The sequence below is a fragment of the Pelodiscus sinensis genome, chromosome 19 (assembly GCF_049634645.1).
Source record: "Pelodiscus sinensis isolate JC-2024 chromosome 19, ASM4963464v1, whole genome shotgun sequence".
NCBI lineage: Eukaryota > Metazoa > Chordata > Testudines > Trionychidae > Pelodiscus > Pelodiscus sinensis.
In genome coordinates, this window is record NC_134729.1 from 17,635,183 (window position 1) to 17,657,954 (window position 22,772).

The following is a 22,772-nucleotide window of genomic DNA, read 5'->3' on the forward strand; positions in this document are numbered from 1 at the left end:
TGGCACTTTTGGGACCTGACTGGTCCCGAACAAGGGAGTTTGCTGGACCAGGGAAGGTCCCTCCCCTTGTGGCAGTGCTGCCACTGGAATGGGGTTCCAGCCTGCCCCTTCTATTGCCTCATAGTGCCCCAGCCAGAGCTCTGCAATTGGCTCCACAGCTGGGACTAGAATTCTGTGGCTGAGGCGGAGGGATGGGGTCAGAGCTCCCTGGATGCCCCTGGGATTGGAGCTCTCCAGGTGGGGCCGTGGCTGCGGCCAGGCTAGGGCTCCCCAGCCGCTCATGTCAGGGAGCTCTGCTGGGGCCAGAACTCCATGCCATGCTGTCCATCACTCCCCTCCCCCCCCCCCCCCCCCCCACACACACACTGGGCTCTTGGCTGAGTCGCTGGTGGCCCTTACTCTACGCCGCCAGACCTCCCTCTTTCTGAGCTCTGTGGTCCAGGAACATCCGTGTTCCATACCAGACCAGGGAGACCTGGTTAAAGGAAGGTAGAATCTGTACTCCACTTAGGAAGGGAACATCAAATATGTAATTACAAAATGGAGAGTAACTGGTTAGGCACTGTACTGCTGAAAAGGATCTGAGGGTTATAGCAGATCACAAATTGAGTGAGTCAGCAATGTGATGTGGTTGCAAAACAGGCAAGTATCATTCTGGGATGTATTAACAAGAGTGTTTTATGTACGACATGGGAGGTAACTGTCCTGCTTTGCTTGGCTCGATGAGGCCTCAGCTGGAGTACTGTGTCCGGTTCTTGGCACCACACTTGAGGAAAGATGTGTACAAACTGGAGAGACCCCAAAGGAGACTGATAAAAGGCTTAGCAAATATGACCTGTGATGAAAGTTTAAAAAACCCCAACAACAAACAACCTGGGCATATTTAGTCTTGGGGGAGGAGGGAGGGGAAGACCGAGATAGGACCTGATAAGGCTTCAAATATCAAGGGCTGTTAAAAGACAGTAATCAGTTGTTCATGGCCACTGAAGGTAGGAAAATAAGTAAGTGGGTTAATCTGATTTAGGGCGATTTAGGTTAAATATCAGAAAAACTTTCTAACAGGGTTCTAGAGTCATTTTGCAAAGCAGGTTGTGGAATTCCCTGTCATTAGAGATTAAGAATAGGCTAAGCAAACATCTTTGGGGTGGTGTAGGAATGTTTGGTCTTTCCTCAGCATAAGTGGCTGGATGAGATGACCTATGACTGTCTTTTTCCTCTTGATACACGTTACGGGAAGGGGGATGCAGTTTTTTCAATAGATGTACAGCGTTTGCCTAACGGAAGGAGCTGTGTAAGAACTAATTAAGGTTTGGATTCTGTTCCTTAAACATGGGATTATGTTCAGGGGTCTTAGAAGATGACTAACTTCTGTGAAAGGCAGCAGCAAAGTTGGGTTATGTGCAGGGGGTTGAGCATAGAATGCTGTAGTCCAGAAAAGGCTAGGATCTCAAGGACAGCGATGGCTCCATGCTTGCAACATACCAGGGTGGAAGAACCACAGGCAGTGGAGACGGCAGTTGTCCAGAATCTGAAATGGTATGCTGAAAAAACTGCCTTTCTGGCTGAAAGTGTGGTGGAAATTGAATCAGGAGAAGGTGCGGGGGCAAACTCTTGGGGCCAGCAGGCACCACCCGTGTACAGAAATAGCCAGTTGCCTTTGTAGAAAAGCCCCTGTTATGGTGGCATAGGTGATCTGGTAGATTCATCTTCAACAGCTCATTGCTACAGGATCTATTTACAGGTTCTTCTCGTTATGGATCCTACACAGATCAATGGTTGGGAAGAGAAGAGGCTCCTTATTACATTGTGGTACCTGTCCTTACCAAGAATGAATGTAAATAAGCAACCATATTTTATGCCTAACATCTGTTGCCTTAACACACCACATTCTCTGCCGTTCCTCATAGAGATGGACCTGTGGTAATATTTTCAAAAAGCTCTTAAGTCATGACTTTGAAAATTTGACCCCTAGACTAACAAGCCGCTCAGATTTTTAATGACGCAACAACATCAGTCACTACTGACCAGTTTACCACACATCTCATTTTGAAACTGGAGGTACACAATCAGCAGCAGCAGAGGTCTCCCCCTCACCCAAAGCCAATACAATACAGTACTGTGTTAAATGAAAACTACTAAAAACATTAAGGGACAACAGCATTTTTCTTCTGTGTGGTAAAGTTTCAAAGCTGTATTGAGTCAATTTTCAGCTGTACATTTTTGAAAGAATAACCATAATGGTTTTTTTCAGCGTTACAAACAACTTCTATGCCCAAGGTCTCGGTAGATCTGAGACCAAGTCCATGCTACAGCCAAAGGTTAGCTTAAGGTACGCAATTCCATCTATGTAAAAAACCGTAGCTGGAGTGGTTGTACTTTAAGCCAAGCTTCAGCACTGACCTCACAGTAGGATGTCGACGGGAGAAATGCTCCTGTTGACTTCCCTTATTCCTTGCATCGTTGATGGCAGGGGACCCTGAGCGCTTGATTTATCAGGTCTTTACTAGACCTGCTAAATTGAACTCCGGAAGATTGATCGCTGCAGCGTCGGTCTTCCAGGAAGTGACAATGTGGCCTGAGCTGCTACTGCAAAATTTTTGGATTTGATCAGAAAATTTTATTTGAGAACATTTGATCTCTCCTCTCCCTTCCTGCAAGACTTTCTGTTGAATCATATTGGTGCTTTCAGAGTCCATTTGGTTAAACATCCTATGTTTATAAATATTTCTGGGGATTGGTCAGGTAATCTGGGGATTAGGTCTTTTTGAAGCACCTGAAAGAAAATAGTATCTTTTTACATTTTAGTATGTGGAATAAAAATGATTTACATATTGGCAAAAAGAATTTTGTTTGCTTCTCCCATTCTTTTTGTTTTGGAATTATTAATCATTTCAGTATTAAACTTTGAAAAGATTGTGTTAAGGTAGGGTAAACAGCAACATGTTTTCTACTACTTTCTTTGAACTACGAAAGGGTGGTGGTGGTGGTCTCCTGGGATACGTCTAGACTACAAGTATCAGAGGGGTAGCCGTGTTAGTCTGAATCTGCAAAAGCGACGAGGAGTCCTGTGGCACCTTATAGACTAACTGAAGTGTAGGAGCATAAGCTTTCGTGGGCAAAGACCCACTTCGTCAGATGCAACTGTCAGGTACTGTCGACAAAGCGTGTCTAGACTACATCCAGTTCTGTCGACAAAGCAAGGCGCTTTGTCGACATGACGGTGTAGACGCAAAAGACAGTGTAGATGCAATAACGCCTTCTGTCGACAGAACTCTGTCGACAAAAGGCGTTATTCCTTGCAGAATGAGGTTTGCAGCCGTTGACAGAACTCAGCGGCAGTGTAGACACAGGTATAGTTTTGTCGATAAAAGTCCACTTTTGTCGACAAAACCCTGTAGTCTAGACACACCCCTGGGTAAATGCATCAGTCTTTCGCTGCTGGGGAGTTGGATTTGTGTTTTGGTGGGTTTGCCCTAATGAGTATCTGGAAATATTGCACAGCTTTGGTACAACGTTGTCAGGTTCTGTTGGAGAGGCACAGGGCTTGTAATAGCAACAGCTGCTAAAAGTCAACACAGTACCAGGGCTATGTACCAGCAGCTTCTTGTTTTTAGAATCTCATTGCTCTAGAAAAAGTGGCATATCTGCTAATAAATATGCCAAGAGACTGGTTGTGCTCTTAGGTTGCATGTTGCTGTAAGATGCCAAGTTACTCCACTCTTGAGTCTCTTGTGGAGTTGCTGTGGTTTCATTGTAGCTTGAGAGTAACCGCTTCTGAGCCTCTTTAGTAAATAACAGCTGGGAGAGATTGTTTGGGTAACACTATCAGTACTGTTACTTTGCTGGTGAAATATGATCTCTTTTGCAGCTCAGAGCCATTTCTTTCAGTTACCATGATTAATAGTATTAAAGGAAGTGTTTATTACCAAACTTTCTAATGTTTTCATATGGAAATTGTGCTAATATTAGAAAAATTAAAATATCTCCACCATGATCTGGAAGTTATCTGAGGAAAAAGTTGTTGGAGGACAGGACATTTTATTAAATCTACCAAAAAGCCAACAGCTGTTCCTCTAGGATATTCAAAGTTGTAGTCAGACACTGGCAAAACAGCATGATTAGCGGGTGTGGTTTCAGCTGAGACAGTATTTGGGTCATCTAGCAATGCAATATACTTGTTGTCAGGGCCGTTCCCCACTCTGGCACTCTGAGAGCAGAAGGCGGGGGCCCACAAAGACTTTAAATATACCTTGCCACTACAGACACTGGTTACAAAAACTTCCCCCAGAATCACAATCCACAGATTTTGGGGGAGTGTCACTGCTATCAAGTGATTTTTATTCCTAAAACCGGGGCAAACACTTGAACCTACCCCCATGGTACCCCAAGGTCAAATCATCACCTTAAAGTGATGTTTATTACAAAACAAAAGATATGCTTGATAAAGCATACGGAGTTGCTAGAAGTTACAGAGCAACTAAGGGAAACAAATTAAAAACACAGAGAATATCTGGGAACAATACTTAGGTGGTAAATGGGGAGGGGAGGCATAGATTCACACAGAGCAGTTCAAACCAAACCACAAAAAAAACCCCCCCACAACCCTGATTGTGACTAGATTCACTTTTTTTTCCTTTTATTACTCACAATCTTCACTTTGTTCAGTCCACTTCCATGCCCTGAATTCCTTGGAGGCATGGTAGTCCTGTCTGGGTTGAAATCATTCAATGTCCTTTAACTCTCACACACAAAGAAAACCGATAAGGTACCTTATACAATTCAATTTCCAGCACTCTTTTTCGATTGGTTCTCCTGGCCCCCTGGCCAACACCTTTACTAGCTATCTCAGTTTAACCCCTTAGACACCAGGTGATGGTTAACACTCTGCCTGTCCAATACGATTGTATTTTGCTGCTTTGACTTTTTGTTAAAAAAAGATAAGCATAAAATCCAAATTAATCAGCTGTTTTGAGTTACTTTTAAACGTTGACCCACTGTTGTTTCTCTGCCTTCCTTACCCTGCCTTTTTTTCTGAATTTTAATCTGATTTAAATGTTTATATCCATTATTTTTTAAGCTTAAAATCAAAGGGGCTAGCAGTGAAAGTGCTGGTATAACCATTATTATACTCTTTGTCTAATAAAAACCTTGCACTGCTGTATGAAAATAAAACCCTTGACCATTTTCCTACATAATCTAAAGACTGGCTGATGTGTTATGGGTAGACTGGCTAAAACAAATATATCATCAGTATTTCTCTTCCTCCATTCTGGTTAATGGTATCCAGGAATCATTTATGTGCAAATAATGATTTCTGAGAATTTGTGGTCTCGCTATTGTCATGCATGCAGAAATTGGGAGATTGGCTTAAATCATGAGATTTTAAAATATAACACGTTAGATTTATTTTATTGCCTTGTGTATTTTGAGCCCTTAAGGCAGGAATGGGCAACCTAGGCTAATGAGTAGGCCGCATGTATGGCCCTCCTTCATCTCAGTGGGCCGCAAGTTTGCCGTAACCAAAAAGGTTTCCCTTTTTATGATAGCTTTTCTAACTGCACTCGTGTGTGTAGAATTTGTGTGCTGTGCTGAATGAACCGTAGCAGCGCTTTGATTGGATGCAGAGGGTGCGCATGGCTCTCAGTCAGTGTTGTGTGCAATCAGAATACACCTTGCTTCACATGCCCTTGCTTTATGGCTATGTCTAGACTGCTGAGAAAAGTCGGAAAAAGATACGTAAACTGCAACTTGCGTATCTCTTTCTGCTTTTTTTTCCGAAAGAGGCTTTTCCAAAACTTGGCCCATCTACACTGGGCCAATTTGCAGAAAAAAGTCCTCTTTTGTAACATCCCTTATTCCTTTCACAGATATGCCAAAAGAACAGACCTGCTTTTTTGGAAACTGTTCCGAAAGAGTGGGTGCGTTTCTTGGACTCGGCAGAGGTTTTCCGGGATCTCTGCAGTCAAAATATAGCCTCTGTGTGTGTTGCTTTAGTAATATGGGTAGGGAAAATAAAGTTTACTGTCAAACAATGGAATGTGGCAACAGTTTAGCACCCCGCTGTGCCGCATGTGGCCTGTGGGCCTCAAGTTGCCCACCACTGTCTCAAGGCTTACATTTTCAATTATTTTCTGGGCAGCCTTGTGAGCTAACATAAATACATGATTTCTTAATGAAAGAAATGTTTTCATGTACTTGCCTATCTCCGTGTGTTGGAGATTTAAGAAAAACAGAGTATTTTGTAGGGATGCTAAAATGCATTTTAGGTAAGCGTGTAATTGCTGAAAAGTGATTATACATGACGATACATTGGCTCCCACCTGTCCCTCCTCCCCCCCACCATCAGAGGCAGCAGCATGGGAAATGAGGGAGCATGTGCGTAACCGTGTACACATTTACACTTTCACATCCATAGTATTTTAAGGGGTTAGCAACACTGTCAGGTCACTGTCTGTGACATCCTTCTGTAGGTGATTGTTGTGGAAATGACTGATAAGGAAGAAAACCAAGGAACAGGTGAACTTGCTTCAGATCACAATATTTGGAGACATTAGGGACATTTAAGACATAATGTTCTAGTTTGTAACAGAAGAACATGTACTATAAAGAATGATTGGAAGAAAGTACAGAACATGTACCATGGGCAAATTTGTTTCTAAATACTCTTTTCAGAGTGTTTTGTGAGCTGTCAGTGTGTTTTCTATTAGAGGTAGCCGTGTTAGTCTGAATCTGCAAAAACGGCGAGGAGTCCTGTGGCACCTTATAGACTTAGTGTGTTTTCTGTAACAGATAACTTTGCCAACTTAAATCTTATTTATTAATAGAAGAAAACTACATGTAGATTTATGGCCCATCTCTTGTCCTTGCCACCAGTATCTGACTAATAAGCTTCATATTTGTAGAAAGATGTTTATTTGCAAAATTAGATTTACAAAGATCCATTGTTAATCTGCTTTATAAATATTAGTTTACTTTGTCTGTAATCTGACATTGTAAACAGATCTAATTAAGGAAGGAAAAGCTTTCAAATGCTCTAGAGAACCCATTCTTTTGCCAATGGCAGCTGTTGCTCCTATTTTTATGGGGATTCTGAACTTAATTCCAGCTTTATTTGCCTGTTTATGTGATTGCTGTAATGTTGTCCAAGTTAGATGCCCAGAGTTGTAGAAGAAAAAGCTTGCCCAAAGCCATCTTGTTTCCTTGAATGTTGCAAACAAACTGTTCCAGAATCTAGATAGTTTAGCACACAGTTTTGGTTCTTGGCATCTGATAGAATGGTCATGTAGAGCATGGCTCGTTATGCACGGGGAAAACCTGTAGCAGGTGACATTTGGTTATTGTCCTGCAATGTTCCCCAAACTATTGCAGTGAGTGGTAATTCGAGAGACGATGTCCAATGAAAGGGTTGCTATCAGTAGGTCGTTAGTGGTATTGGGAGCAATGATTTCAGAAATACAGGCAGTCCCCGGGTTACATGGATCCGACTTACATCGGATCCCTACTTACAAACGGGGTGAGGCAACCCTGCACTAGCTGCTTCCCCCCCAGCAAACCAGGGAGACGCAGAACAGCTTTTTTCAGCAGACACCTCAGCTTGAGAATAAAGGACTGAGGGAAGTGAGGTGTGGGAGAATAAAACTGAGCTCTGGAGAAATGTTTGGCTAGAGTTTCCCCTACAATATGTACCAGTTCTGACTTACATACAAATTCAACTTAAGAACAAACCTACAGTCCCTATCTTGTACATAACCCGGGGACTGCCTGTAATCCCAATACCTTTGGATCATCTTCCTAAGAATATAATTGATCTTGTTTGTCACTACTTTAAACAGCGTAATCATGTCTAATCTGGACAAAACCCACTTCTAACACCTTTAGTTAATGTAACACTAAAACGTGTTTCAAAATTGCAGGTCAACTGGTGCTCTTAGCAAAGACAAGTGAACACACAAGAGAATTACTGACTGAACAACTGAACTCTAGTTTATGTAGGTAGTGGGGAAGATGCCCGTTTGGGAAGGGGAGATAAGTATTTTGGGCAAACAGGGTAGAAGAGACATTACTAAAATTTCTAGTAGGCTACCTTTTATTAGGAGATGGCTTTGGAAAAGCAAAGTTCTTTAATTCTCTAGGGTAAAGTATATAGGAGTTTTAGGTCAGTCACTATTACAAGGAAAGATCTTGTTTGTTAAATATGAGTCAACAATGTGACACTTGCAAAAAAAAAAAAAACCAAACCCGATTCTGGGCTGCATGAACAGGAGTGTTGTGAGCAAGGCACGAGACATCATTCTGCTGCTCTGCTCTGCACTGATCAAACCCAAATTGGAGTATCTTGTCCAGTTCTGGGCACTGCATTTCAAGAAAGATGTGGAAAAATTGAAGAGGGTCCAGAGAAGAGTAACAAAAATGATTAAAGGTCTAGAAAACATGATCTAGGAGGGAAGACTGAAAGAATTGGGCTTGTTTAGTTTGGAAAGAGAAGACTGAGGGTACATGATAGCGGTCTTTAACTACCTAAAAGGGTGTCCCAAGGGGGAGGGAGAACAATTGTTGTTCTTGACTTCTGATGCTAGGACAAGAAGAAGCAATGGGCAAGGGAGGTTTAGGTTGGACATCAGGAAAAACTTCCTAACTGCAGGGTGGTGAAGCACTGGAATAAATTGCTTCCGGAGGTTGTGGAATCTCCATCATTGGCTATCTTTAAGAGCAGTTTGGACAGGCATCTATGTGGGATGATCTAGTTCTAGATGGTGCTTGGTCCTGGTGTGAAGGCAGGGGTAACCTCTCGAGGGCCCTTCCAGTTCTAGCATACTGTATTTCTGTGAAATATTTAACAGTTCTAAGGATTTTGGTTAAATTGTGGTGGTGTAACTTGCATCACCACCAGATCACATTGTTAGAACTCTAGTCAATATACTGATTTAATATTCTCAGTGGTTCCGATAAAGAAATAGATTCTTAATGTTTCTGTTGCATTGCTCTGCAAGGGTCCTGATATGACACCCTTGTAATAGTAAAAAGGTATTCTTGTTGTACTATACAGGTCAAGTTTTAAAGAATTTCTATAGCATTCTGTCACAAAGACAACTGATTTAAGAACTGCTTTTATGCTCTGATTCTCTTCCAAGTTCTTCCTGGGTCCTCATTTAGTAGATACAATACTACTTCACCATTCATTGGTCATAACAGTCCAGTCAATGTACTGTCAGGCAGCTGAGACTTCCAAAACCCAGAATTGTGGGGGGAGCAAGGATTTACTTTATATAAAGTGCTTAAGAGCCTTAGATGAAAAACCTATAGATGTGCAGGGTATTGCTATTTTATAAATAGACTTTTTACATGTTCGGAAAGGGTTATTAGCCAGTTTATTTTGACAAGGCTCTCTCTCACAATACTGGTTTATGTAGTGAAAATACTTGGATAAATACACAAGGCTTAGAGATTATGTGATTGCTTGCATTGCTGAGGCAGATAGATACTAAATGCATTTAATTATATGGTAATATCTTCCAATGCTGTATGATTTATCCTTTAATATTACAAGGAGTGAAATACTGGAATAATCTGGGGTGCCTAAGTGAGTGCTCTGAAGTCCTTATTGCCATTTCATTGCACGGGATTGTAAATCGGATGGAAATGGATAGTGCTTTTATATGTCTTTGTGCATTACATGGGCTTTTGTCACTGCATTAAAGAGAATAAAGCAAGTTCTTTGTGGCCAAGCGAAGATGGCCAGTATTCTAGAGGCATCTCCTGGCAAAGAACAATAGTTCATGTACAGATGAATGCAGGGCCTTCAGCAGTGAGTTTCTTAGTTTATTGTTCAGTGGCCAAAATGAGGCTAGTTGTACAATGTTGCAGTTTCTGGAAGTGAACCGGAGTTGGGTTAACATGCTGTTACTTTTCTGTGTTTTATTAAAGAGATTTTATACTTCTGTTGGGTTAGTGCTCTTCAGTTTATTTAGTGTCTGCTTTTAGTGATTGTTCAGTCAGGTTTTCTTTCTCCGGTTTGACGCTAAAGTCATAAAGGGAGTCGAGTAGAAAAACTGAGGAGGAGGAGGAGGAGGAGATTTTTATGGTGCTCCTGATGGAACTTCCGCTCCTCTGCTTATTATGTGAAACTTTATGGATTTTCCATATATTCTTGGAGGCATGGAGCAGCAGCTTACTGAGAGCAAAACTACATTGGTTAGCTCTATTCCATTTTGTGCTTTGTTGTTTTTGCCTTCTCCAGTATCGATTGCGTCCCCTCAGATTACCATAGCACTATCCTTTTGCAAGATCTCACAGTAGGAGGGTTCCCCATTCTTTCTTCTCCCAAGCTAGATATTTGGGAATTAGAAACCTGAAGTTCCCATTTAACTCAGGATTCCCTATGCTCTTTGATGGATTTTACTTCTAATTTATCTCTGGACTACAACCCTGAGCAGGGTTGCCAACCCACGAACTTCATTTACGGACAAAACGGGAAAATGTACGGACAGACATTTTTTTATGGACATAATTTTTATACTATATTAAGATGACATAATTGGCCAAAAGTGAAAAGTAATCATTGTCATTCGTACATCACAAGAACAATATGCTATTTAACTCACTTTCATTTAGTTAATCATGGTCCTGGAAGTTTTCCATTTTGTGATCGTACATCCGAACACTGACACTGTTAACCATAGCTGAAGTAATTGTCCCAGATCCATTTCTGACCGTTATTAGTCCTTCAATAATTGCTGTTTTTTGAAATTTTATTGCACTTTTACAAAATTTACAGACATCTACATTTTTTTATGGCCTTTATGGACATGTCCAATTTTAGCTAATATTTTATGGACTGTCTTTAAATTTACTGATGGTTGCCAATCCTGACCCTGAGGCTATGTCCACACTGCCTGTTTTTTGCAGAAGAGGATATGCAAATGGAACGCTCATTTGCGTATCTTCTTCCAATTCCTCAAAAATCCCTTATTCCTCAAAAATCGAGGTTTACAGGATCTTGTGAAAAAGGGTTTTTTTCTGACAAATGGACACGTCTACATGGGACTTTTTAGCAGCAAAACCTCTTCGCCCCCCCCAATCAGAAGATATGCAAATGAGTGCTTCATTTGCATATCCTCTTTGGTAAAAAACCCCACAGTGTAGACATAGCCTGAGAGATGAGGGTATAGATGAAAGGATACAAATTAGACTTTAATTAGGGATGCAAATGGTTAACTGGTATGCCTAATCCTTAATGGGTGAGGGTTACTGGTCCCAGTTAACGGGTAGGGGCTGGAGCAGCTCCCCACCTGCCCCAGTCAAGGGGGCAGGGGACCCATTGCAGGTAGGCTGTCCATAGTAAGGTTTCCCTCTTCTCTCCCCCCCCCCCCCCCCCCCCCCAATTGCAGGTTACATGCAGGCTGCCCAGGAGCAGGGCCGGCTCCCAGGGAGGCTTTTCTGCGGGCTCTGCAATATAAAGCTTGTTTCTGCTTTATACTGCAGAGCCTGTAGCACAGGGGTGGGGAATCTTAGGCACAGAGGCCAGGTGTGGCCCCTGGCTTGCCTGGATCCAGCCCCCGAGGCTCAGAATTGGGGAGCCCACAGGGCTGGAGCACACAAAATCTATTCGCCCCCACCCTCCAGCTCTGGTGTGTGAGGGGAATGTGGGGAGGGTCTTTCTCCAGTGGGGAGCTTCTCACTTGTGTGCAGCCCCTGACTGATTTTTCTGTGGGTCAGCAGCCCCCAACCCAAAACAGGTTCTCTGCCCCTGCTGTAGTGTGTGCAACCACTAAGATTTTTAGCGGTCATGCAGTTACATTTTTAAACAACTTTTTACATCCCTAATTTTAATAGTGTTTTGTAGACTTCTCCTCCAAAGCAGCATGTGGAATTACTTTCCCTTAGACCTCAATAACTGTTACGGACACGTGACCATGTTTACCTTAGCACCCGGAGGGTAGCAGTATTCTTGTAATGTCCCTTCCATTTTAAACCATGGCAGTGATATTTCTCCAAATCCATGATTGTTTCCAACTCTTGATGCTATTTCCAGAGCACCTGCTTTCCCTGCAGCAGAAACACAAATGATTCACAACAGGGATAAGTAAACTTTCTTAGCTTTCTGGTGATTATCAGTAATGACTCCTCTGACTTTTTAAATCTTGACATGTATCGCTGTTTCAGTATGTCCAGCCACCTCACTGGCTGCACAGAGGTATTTTTTAAACGGTTAATGATTAAAGTTGTAAATAAAGCGTCTGTTTAGGAGGAAGGAGCTGCAATTACTTGCTATCCCATGAGCTCACAGCATCTGTTTCTCAATTCTTGCCATTAGGACTGATATTATTACACTGTGGCTTAGCTAGTAGGCCACTGATTATATGGGTTGTGGGGGGATTTTTTTGAGCCCAGATGACAAGAAGCAAAACTTGAAGAGATTTGAGAGACTTCCCCTATCTCCAAATATAACGAGAGCTTGATACGCCATTGTACTCCCCCGTGCTTGCAGTTAACATGCATTTTAATTAGTAGCTATCACTCCCCTCCTCTCTCAGGAGGAATCCTGTTGGCTAACCATTCCCTGAGAACATAGGGCTGTCATGGAAATGCTGAAGCAACTTCCTGTCATCCTGTATTAAACTACTTATATAACAACTGAAGCTGTGGACACAGCGTAAATGCAAGGATTGTCGTTCTGACCCCATTGAAGGCCATGACAAAACTCCTTTTGGCTACAAAAGATCTAAGCTTTTGCCAAAGGCTTTTTGTTGTAGTAGGTAATAAATTAAACCCAATAAATAAGGCAAGAAACGAGGTTTTTCTCTCCTGCAGAAATGTCTGTAAAATAGCAAACATGTGTGAGTATATAACAAATAATTCTGGATTCTCACTCGGCTTGCTTGGCTGTATTTTGAAAACGTAGCAGAAATAGTGTACTCTCAACCAGTCTGGCTTATGTTTAAAAAGTATCTACATTCGGGATGTTGGAGTATAACCAAATAACAGGGTGGGGAATCTTTTTTGGGTTGGCGGCTGATGATCCACAGAAAAATCAGTTGGGGGCTGCACACAAGTGATACGCAAAACCCCCCAAACAAACCCTCACTTACATGGCCCTGACTGAGAAGGCGAAAGACCCTCCCCACGTTCCCCTCTCACACCAGAGCCTGGGAGGGATCAGGCTAGTAGATTTTGTGTGCTCCATCCCTGTGGGGGGCTGGAGTGCCGGCGTGGGCTCCCCAATGCTGGGGGGAGCCCCGAGCCTCGGGGGCTGGATCCAGGCAAGCTGAGGGCTGCATCTAGCCCCCGGGCCTTAGGTTCCCCACCCCTGCACTGATGCAGTTTATTGATTAATGGTCTCGGTTCCACTCAGCCAGCTCCTGGCTTCGCTGCGGCAGGGCAGTGAAGCTGCCTTCTCTATAGCTGGGTAGGCAGGGGCTGGCGGCCCTAATCCAGGTGATGTTTTGCTGCAGGCTCTGCAGTATGAAGCTAAGCTAGCTACAAGATTTATACTTCAGAGCCCTCAGTGTGGGTAATTGTGTAACCATTGAGATTTTCATGGGTTACACGGTAACCCTGTTACACAGTTTTTAACATCCCTAAGCTAGATAGCGTACCCTATAAAGTGAGCTATCTTTCTGTGTCATAATGAATCAAAGAACCCTAGGGTTAGAATGGACTGCTAACCTAGCCCTCTGCTGAGATGCAGGATTTTTAGCGTCTAACTGGCCTAGACAAATAGCTACCGGCCTCTTTTTGAAATCCAGTGAAGGTGCTTTTGTGACTTCCCAAACAGTTGGTTCCTTTGTCCTACTGTTCTTACAGTTAGAACGATTTTCCTGAGTTTTAATCTTAATCTGCTATGATATAGATTGAACAGATTGGTGCTGTCCTCTGCAGTAAAAGAACAACACAAGAGGCTTGCATTTCAGCAACTCTCCCTGCCTGAAAATGTAATTCTGAAAGGGTTTATTTGTGAGCTTTTTTCTGTGATTTATGAGGCTTAAAACAAATATGCAGGTTGCATGTTTGCTCTGAGGAGGAGGCATACAAGAATAATGTTGTAGGTGTGGCTTATGGCTAAATCTTTCTTCGTTTTAATTTTTAATGACTGCTTTCTTGACAGGTTTCGTGTTAACCATTTTGGCTGATTTCTCTGAAATCTTCGGTTTTGCGTCTTTAGAAAAGCATAATGCGTATTTGAGCGGTTCCATGGAATCCATATGACTCTCATCAGCAGGAGGGAAGTTCTTTGTGATACCTCCGTTGATAGCTGACTAAGCACTCGGAATATTTCTTCATTCCGTACATGCCTAACAATAGATTTAAACAAACCAACCCTGTAATTATGAAGGCCCATCCTTTTGGTGAGGGAGCCATCTGCAGGCACAACTAAGAATTACTTAGAGCTCCGGATACTCCATCATAATTATTAAATATTTTTGCACCATCCACACTTAAGCAGTTTAATAGAGGGAAAAATATTCTCTTTCCCACGCACTGTCTGATACATCAGTGCAAAGAGGCTCTCTCACCCACTTGGCCAGTAGCCACTCTGTTTGTGGCCTTCACATAATGAAAGCCTGCCAAGTAGAATACGTGGTGTCTGTCTGGGCTCGGTGTCTTTATGCTTTAGTACTACATGGGGCATCCGGTGTTGTGGGAGCAGTGATGGCTACAAAGTACAGTCAGTGCAAATGATGCTTCTTGTCAAACACAGCTAACCATGTCTTGATCAATGTAAAATCTCTTCTGTTTTTGTTAAGGAAAAGCGTCTTCACTCAAGCCGGAGAAAGCAGCTCCCTTGGTGCTGAAACCAGTAGTTTTGACGTCATCTACTCAGGTACATTTTGTGTTACAGTACTCCACAACGTGTGGCTAAAAACTGCTGTGCCTCTCTTCGGTTTCTTTAGCCTACGGACCCTGATGTTCAAAAACTGAGTAGCTGGTTAATCACTCCTCCAACTGGCTTGAGGAGGGGAATAGCAATACACTTAGAATCCAATCCGAAAGACGGCCGGCACATGTAAGAGTTGTCCCAGGTGTGTCAAATATTGTTCGAATGTTCTGATTTTGTTCTGTCCCCTGTAAAGGTTCTGGGGCTCAGTGGAAAGGCACTAGGGGATATCTGGCAGAGTGGAGCTGGGGAGGGGAGGACGGTATGTGTGACATCAGGGAGTGCCAGCTCTCTTTAGGGGTTGTCCACCTGCTGCCCTTATCCATATGCTCCGTATGAGACTTTTCTTGCTGTGAACTTAAAATAGTTGTGTTTACAGCTGGTGGTTGCAGCACATTCTTATGTTGCAGAAAGCGGTATCTATCCCACAGGGTAATTTTTCACCACTGGGTACAGAGATTTAGTTGAACAGCTGTCTTTTGTGCTATTGGCAGTTAAATGCTAAATCTTCAGGCATTGTGCTTGAGCTGCACCCTGAAATGCTGAAGCAGCCATTTGCTGTCTGGATGCTGCATTTTGTAGGATGTGTCAGGCTGCGACTGCACTTCAGGCATCTTTTAATAGGAGAATTGTAACAAGCCTTTCTAGCTTTGGCATAATAGTATGAGTGTGATAGCTCATGGGTCTCCTAGCTAACGCCAAGCCGAATTTAGCACGGAAAGGATGACTGATTGAACGGTGTACCGTTTTGATCACGTCTGCAGATTGTGTCCAGAACAGTGTGTAGAGGCTTGGTGAAGGGCACCGTGCACAAACAACCCCTTCGTGTGAAATGGTACGAAAAGGCCCAGTTCTGTCTCTGGGTGGCTCCCTGGCCCTGAATGCTCACAACATTGTTGTAAAGCCCAGGAACATTGCTGTCTGGGGTTTATAGACGGGAATGGAGTCATAAAAAGGCTCACTGACTTTCCCAAGGTCACACAGAAGAATCTGTGGTAGAGCAGGAAATCAAAACAAGGTTTCCCAGATCCCAAGTTAGTGCCCTACCCAGACCTGCCAACAGCACTTCTGGGCCTCAGGACAAAACAATCAGTCCTTCTCTCCCTCCCTTGGCCAGAGCCGCGAGCCTCCCCCCCTCCCCTGAGAAACCCTGAGCGCTTCCTCCTTGAGAGAGAGGCCCCTCTGGCCGGCTTCAGCCCCATCCCCCACCTGCCTGGAGGACCCCTGCATCTGCTACAGCCGCGCCTCCCCTCCCTTCCCCAGAGCCAGCCTAACGGTATTTGCTACTTATGGGGTAGATTGTAAGTGGCTTTGAGGAGACAAAGCAAGAGCAACTTGGGTCTGGGGGAGAGAGGGCAGGGATGGCTGGGGCTGGCCTGGGGCTCCTTTGGTGGGGAGAGCGCTCTGGGGGCTTCTCCAGGCAGGGGGGCCTAGGTTAGCCCGTGACTTCTCTCCTGAGGGGAGGCTCTGGGGGCTTCTCTGGGAGTGGGAGGCTTATGGCTCTGGCTGAAGAGGGTGCAGGGAGAGTCTCCTGGCTCTGGCCCCGATGAATGGGTTTGGGTGGAAGGAGTGGAACCACGGGCTCGCCTCCCCAAAGGGGGGCTCCACCTACTGTCCATGCCTGGACTCTTTAAAGGCCCCAGAGGCGCTCCTGGCTGCCACTGCCATCAGTGCCCTTTTAAACTGCCGTTGCTCCCCCCACCCTGGGCCCGTCGGCACACCTGCCTGACCCTTCCCTTCCTCATGCTGAAGAAAATGAAAAGTGATGCTTCATAAAATCGTAATGCTTTCCCAGATCTGACTGCTTGCTTGTTGGCCATCGGGCCTGTCCCCAAGAGACAGTGCGGGATTGTGGGCCCCTTCTCGTGCTTTGGACAGTCTAGTGTTAATAGGTGTGTTTATGGGGTGAGTTCTTTGGCAGACTTTTCAAAGGCTATTGGATCATACTGTTCAGATTACATTCCCATTCGGCCGAAATTTTCCATTTTAGTTTGCACCCATTCGAGACCCTGATGTGTTATGTTCCTAAAATCCTCTTCCCTCCTTGATGTTCACATGTTCCGTTTGCCTTCCACACAGTTTGTTTCATTGCTTAGCTGCGCCGGGGATAGTTTGTAGTAGAGATGTTTAAAGACTGGGTAATTGTGTAACTGCTGAAAAGCTCAAAACTTAAAAGCCGGCGCCTGCCTGCCAGCCCAGCTCCTGGGGAGCCAGCTGTTGCCCCGATGCAGCTATTCCGATCATTACACAGCCTCGGGCTACTGATACAGAGGTAGCAGTGCGGGGTGGCAGCCGGCTCCCCAGGAGCTGTGCAGGAGGTTGTGTATAACTGTGGACAGTAACAGCTAAGCCCAGGCTTGTCGGTTATCTGTTTACATGGTTATACTTTCTAGCTTTTATTTCTCCCTCAGAAACCAATCTGTCCAGTCTCTGGTTGCTTTTTGTTGGGAAATGCAGGGAAGACTGTTATGCTTAAAGAACTGCACGGGATCTTTTTCAGGGGGATAAGGCAAAGCCCCACATTTATTGGTAATACATGTATCCATCAACACTGTACCATACGCTTATGACATATTACGCTCATGCACACACATGTGCCCATTCCGCCTTGTTGTTACCAGCTGGTTGCTCCCCCTAACTTCACTGGCCAGATGAGTTAGATAGGGAAGGAAGAAGCCAGCCTTTTGCTGATCTGGATCATGCTCCAATGTTGACAAGATCCAGGGTCCCCAGCAAGGCACCTTACATGTATAGTAGCTTCCCTCTCATGTAGATCTATTAGTCCTCTTTAACTGTTAGTCATTTGTGGCGCCTTCTTCTAGGTGGTGTCCTCAATGCTGCCACATTCATCTTGAAAGAGATTTTGAATTTGCCTCCAAAGAAGGTGCTTGCTTCTGACTCCCAAGGCCGTCAGTATGTCTGATCTTTCTCTGTGTGTCCACCTAACTGGTCTTATTATCTGTGGATTTGGTCCTATTTCCGTCTTCAATTGTTGCAGCTGTTTGGAGGTACCACCTTCCATGCCTCATTCATTCAACAGGGCAATCAAGTAAAGGGGAGAGATCTATTCTACTTCTAATACCAAGACTTTTTCTTTACCTTAATTATTCTTAGGGACTATGACATTAAACCAAGATTTACTACACATTTTCTATATAAAAAGGCTTAATACAAAGTTACATGAAAATGCTTAATCCAGAGATTTATCTACATGTTTTCAATTACAGTAGTAAATACTTGATTTGCCTTCCTTGATGTGCGTACTCTTGTGACGAGCCAGGCCGGTTTGGGCATAGCTGAGGGCGTCCGCTCAGGGTGAATTGCTCAAATTTGAGGCTCCTTACAGCCCCCAGACTGGAGACCTTCCCAGACAGGCCACACACCAGTCCCACAGAGCGCTCCAGATGCCTGCCTGAAGCCTCATGAGCAAAACCCCTCCGACACCCTAGCCATATTCGTGCCCCAGATGGCCCCAGGCCTCATACGCAGGTGAGGGGTCTTAGAACCCAATCCCACCTACCCTGAACAAGTTCTGTCCGGTTCCAAGAAACCAGCCACATTCCTGGTCAATTTACCCTCTGGACCTTACCCACAAATCACGCTGAGCCAATCCTTTAGAATCTAACATCTAAAGGTTTACTTCTACAATAAAGAAAAGCATGAGAGCAAGGCTGTTAAAGGATAGTACGTTACATGCATCTCCCAGTTCTCGATGCAGGCTCTAGCAGAGATGTTACAGCTGCTGGCTTAAAAGTCCTTGTTGCACATCCTAGGATCAGGATGGGTCCACAGTTCTTTCCGGCTCTTCGATCCCTGCACTGCTGCATCTGGGATGAAGTGCTGAGCTGAGTACCAAGATGGAGTCAGCCACATGGCCTATTTATCCCTCCTTCCTGGTCTCTTCTTGGCTACAGCAGGTCACCTGGCCCATGGCCTGTCCCTGTGTTCCCTGCTGGTAGCTCCTAGGTATGAGTCACCACTCTTGAGGTGTGTCCTTGGCCTATAGAGGGCTATTGTTCCAGAGCTTTGCTCATTAGCATGTCCATAGGCTGAGCTGCTTTGCCCATAGTTCAACCACATATAGAGAAACATTTGGTATCCACACAATATATGCTTATAACTTCACATACCAACATTATCCAATCACATGAATAGCATATATGGAATCAGAAGAAAGTAGGCTTCTATTTGACACCTCACATGGCCCCAAAAGTGGCACATAGGGGGGCCAACACCCCCCCATGGGTGCAGCAGTGTTCTGGCTGCTCCCCTCAAAATCCAGTAACATGACAACTCTTCAAATGTTTCTGTACTAGAAAACTTACTTTTAGACTTGCTTGCTTGGGTCCTTCAGGGAAGAGAGCTGACCGGGTGTGGGGGGACTCAGTATAGGGGGCAGGGGACTGGGTGGGTTGGGGGGCACAGGCCGCGGGGGTGCAAGATTCAGGGAAAGGGTTATGGGGCTCAGGCCAATGGATTCTCAGGGAGGGGGCTGGAAAGTTTGAGGGTGGCTGTGGCAGCATGGCGGTTACCCCTCCTCCCCCCAAATCCTGCACTCCCATCCGCAGCAAGATGAGCCTCTGCAGCCAGTAGAACAGAGAGGGTTTATTGCTTCTCCAGGATACAGCACAGACGTGATGTGGTTACAGGAGTCAGGGCCAGACAGTCGTAGACCCCTTGGGGTAGGGTTCCACCTGCCCCTTAACTCCCAGTACTCAGCTTAATCTTCTCTCCATGTTTTTCCAGCAAAGACTGCCCTTCTCCAAGCCACACCCTTCCTTTGCTCAGACCCCTTCCCTCATCAGGTGAGGACCTGCTGGGCCATGGACTAAGTGACATGAGGACCCTCAGGGCGACTCCGCACTGGGCAGTGCTTACAGATTCAAGCCAGTAGGGGTCGCCCACACAGCAACCAGTGAATGCTAACCAGAGTGGGCCTAGGGACACATGAGTAAACAGCCACCCCAAGTACATCACAGTGGCTCACTAGGGCCTCCCGCAGTGGCAAGGACAGCATTGCAACTGCCAGTCCCCTTCCCCCTGGCTCCTCCAGGGAGGCCATGGCAGCGGGGCCATCCGGCACCAGGCAGAGGTTTGGGGGCAGAGGGGCCACTTATCCATGGCCAGGAATATGGAGAGCTCTGACCCCAGCTAGCCACTCTCTCTCTGATGCAGTCGTCCCACTATGGTCACTCTGCAGTCTGACTTGTTCCCTGCACTTGCTGGTACCCAGTGGTCACTGTGGAGCATAGGTGCCCCTGCTTTCAGCGCCTCCCCCCCCTTCCACGTTATGGAAAACAGACGATTCCAGGCACAACCAAATCCCGACCTTTCTTCAGTTCAGGATGCGAGGAAGCTGCCTACCACGTTTCGTGGTCCTTGTTCTCATCTTTTAGGAGGGAGAGAGAGAGAGACTGACTCTCTCTAATTTATTTATATATATGATTAGAAGACTTACCTGGCATTCCCTGGGTTGGGGACCATGCACCCTTCCCTCTGGCTTATCCCTGTGGCCACCCCAGGGTGGGAGAGGAGCTGCACTCCCTGCCCACTACCTTCTCCCCAGAGGGGCTGCGCTGCTGACCAGCGACTGCTCACTGGGGCGCATGCTACCTCCTGCAGTTATTCATGAGTATCTGTCCCTGCTCTCTCACCTCTCCCTTCCCCTGTGATGTGAAACATTCACATTCCACTCTCATCCTCGTATCCTAGCACAGACAAGCCACGACCATGCTTACCTTACGATCAGAGGTAGCTGCATACCGAATTTGGGGGTCCTAACTCTTACTGTTCAAGAGAAGTTCTTGTACACATGGATTCAGGTACACAGATGGCTGTGTCTAAAATATATCGTAAGAAGAGGGCAGATGGCTCCTTCAGAGCCACTTTTGTCAAGCAATGATTGTTTTTCCTTCCTTGGATCATAAAATAGTGATATGGGGACTTAAAATCCTGTTTGGTTTATTAAATAAAACTGAACCACCTTGCAGGTGATTCCTCTCTAGACTGGTCCCGTGCACTCAGGTGACTCGTCCTCAGACTGTCTTTCTTCCAAACTCCGTTCTCATGGGACAGAAAGCAAACAAACTAGAAATCAAGGGATTTGGAGAAGAGATGCTTTCACAAAACAGCTTGCTAGTTTCGACTTGTCCTCTTCCAGTACTTTCAAGAGAGCAATGCCTTTGGGGTGCTGGTCCCCCATGTCACTGGTAATAGATTCTGGCTAAAGAATTTGAGCTGCCACAAGAGGGCAGTGTGTCCCTTAGCCTTGTGCTTTGCAGCATACAGAAAAGCTGTTTAGTTATAACTGGCCAAGGACTGATTCTGCTAGTGATTTGAGAGAGATCCTTGTCCCCAGATATGTTAGCAGGTTTTCACTTGCTAAAATGAGGCCCAAGTGATGGTTGTACCAACTAAGCGTGGCTAGAGCTGTCCATGTTTGTATGACTGACAGTGCCCCAGGTTTCTCCAAATGGTAGCAGAAGTGGAGTAACACTTCCTGTTGCTGTGTATTAACCAAAATGGCCCCCTAGCCTGCTTCACTGAAAGGGTAGAGTGTAAATCAACACACGTTCTTTTGTTTGTTCATCGTCGTTATCTCACCTCCCCCATTACTCTGCTGTTCACCTCGGGTACGTCTGCACTGTGGCACTATTTGGGTATAATTCCAGTATCTCGAAATAGTGTTTTCCACGTCTTGACAGCGCGCCCGTTATCTCAAAATGTAATCGAAACCTCGTTCCACGAGGATTAAAAGACATGTTGGAATAGCAGTCTGTTTCAAAATTTGGCGCTGTGTAGACAGTGCCAAATTTCATAATAGACTATCTTAAAATAAGTTTGAAATAAGGTACGCAGTTTGCATAGCTCAAATTGCGTAGCTTATTTCGAGCTAGTGCCGCAGTGTAGACGCACCCCTAGTGTGCTGAACTGAATTTGGTGGACAGAAAATGTATCCTAAGCAGCATTCAGATAGCTGGCAGAGTGTGCCCTCCAGTGGACCAGAATGAAATGCTGGCTTGAGTCACAGCATAATGCAAACTGAAAAATGTAATGAAAACATTTGTGGATTAATTTTCTGTTGTTCACTGCATGTTGCATTGGGCTCGACTAATCTGGCCCACAGGCTAACATATTGCTAATTGGTAATCTCTTTAGTAGGTGCTAATTTTATAATTCCAGAGAGGAAATATGTTTCAACATGTAGAGACTGTCTATGTATATCCCTGCACACAGAAATACAAAGTTACGTGTTCACTAGAGTAGAGAGTTGTTTCGGGGGCTTAGACTCTTTCTTCAGCTTCGCTTCCTACCCCTGCTGTGTGGCATTTTTTCCCCTCTTGAATTAATTCCTGAAGTAGGGCACATGTTTGAAATGTCACTGCTAGATTTGGCTTCTATTTTCAGGATGCATTTAAGAGAGCCCTTTTGTTCCATTCAACTCTTCTAGATGAATAACCAGTGCTTTATCAATGGAATTCATTCAGAGGCCTCTGCGGAACCAGTATGTCTTTAAAATATAACTGTATTTATCTAGCAGCAAAAAAATTTTTAATTATTTTTAAAATTTCTGGTGATTCTTGTCTTCCTGTTGCTGACCTAGATCCAATAGAAATAATGTTGCCCTGTTCCAGTTATCACTGTTGCATCCGAAGTATCGTGTTTACCCAAGATTCATTAAGACTTTATTTTTCTAGCTTCTTTATTAATTGACCCTCTGAAATAGCTTGTCGACTTCAAAGCAGCCTCTAGAAGTTAGGGCACTTGTATAATATGAAAGTACATTGAAATGAAACCTCAGAAGCTCCTCTGAACATGAAACCTGTCCTGGGAGAAACGTGTAACTCTAAACAACACTGTTAACCTTGTTTCCATGTCTTTCCCTATTTGCTAAAGA

At 44.6% G+C, this 22,772-nt stretch overlaps 1 protein-coding gene and 1 long non-coding RNA gene across 8 annotated transcripts in view; one reads left to right on the forward strand and one right to left on the reverse strand.

Annotated features, from left to right (window-relative positions):
• The window catches only part of LOC142818999 (uncharacterized), a 53,566-nt gene that overhangs the window by 14,718 nt on the left and 16,076 nt on the right, over positions 1–22,772 (reverse strand). The window contains exon 2 of the long non-coding RNA XR_012896683.1: positions 11,921–12,045. This is a non-coding gene — a long non-coding RNA (uncharacterized LOC142818999). The remainder of the gene's footprint in view (positions 1–11,920; positions 12,046–22,772) is intronic.
• The window catches only part of GNG7 (G protein subunit gamma 7), a 141,902-nt gene that overhangs the window by 12,783 nt on the left and 106,347 nt on the right, over positions 1–22,772 (forward strand). For 6 of the 7 annotated variants that reach the window (XM_075902748.1, XM_075902746.1, XM_075902743.1 and 3 more), the window contains exon 2: positions 14,745–14,821. Coding sequence is in view for 1 of the 7 variants with exons in the window: in XM_075902741.1 (XP_075758856.1) it covers positions 17,791–17,883 (93 nt within the window). In the remaining 6 variants the exon portion in view is untranslated. The other variant, XM_075902741.1, reaches the window with a different exon arrangement.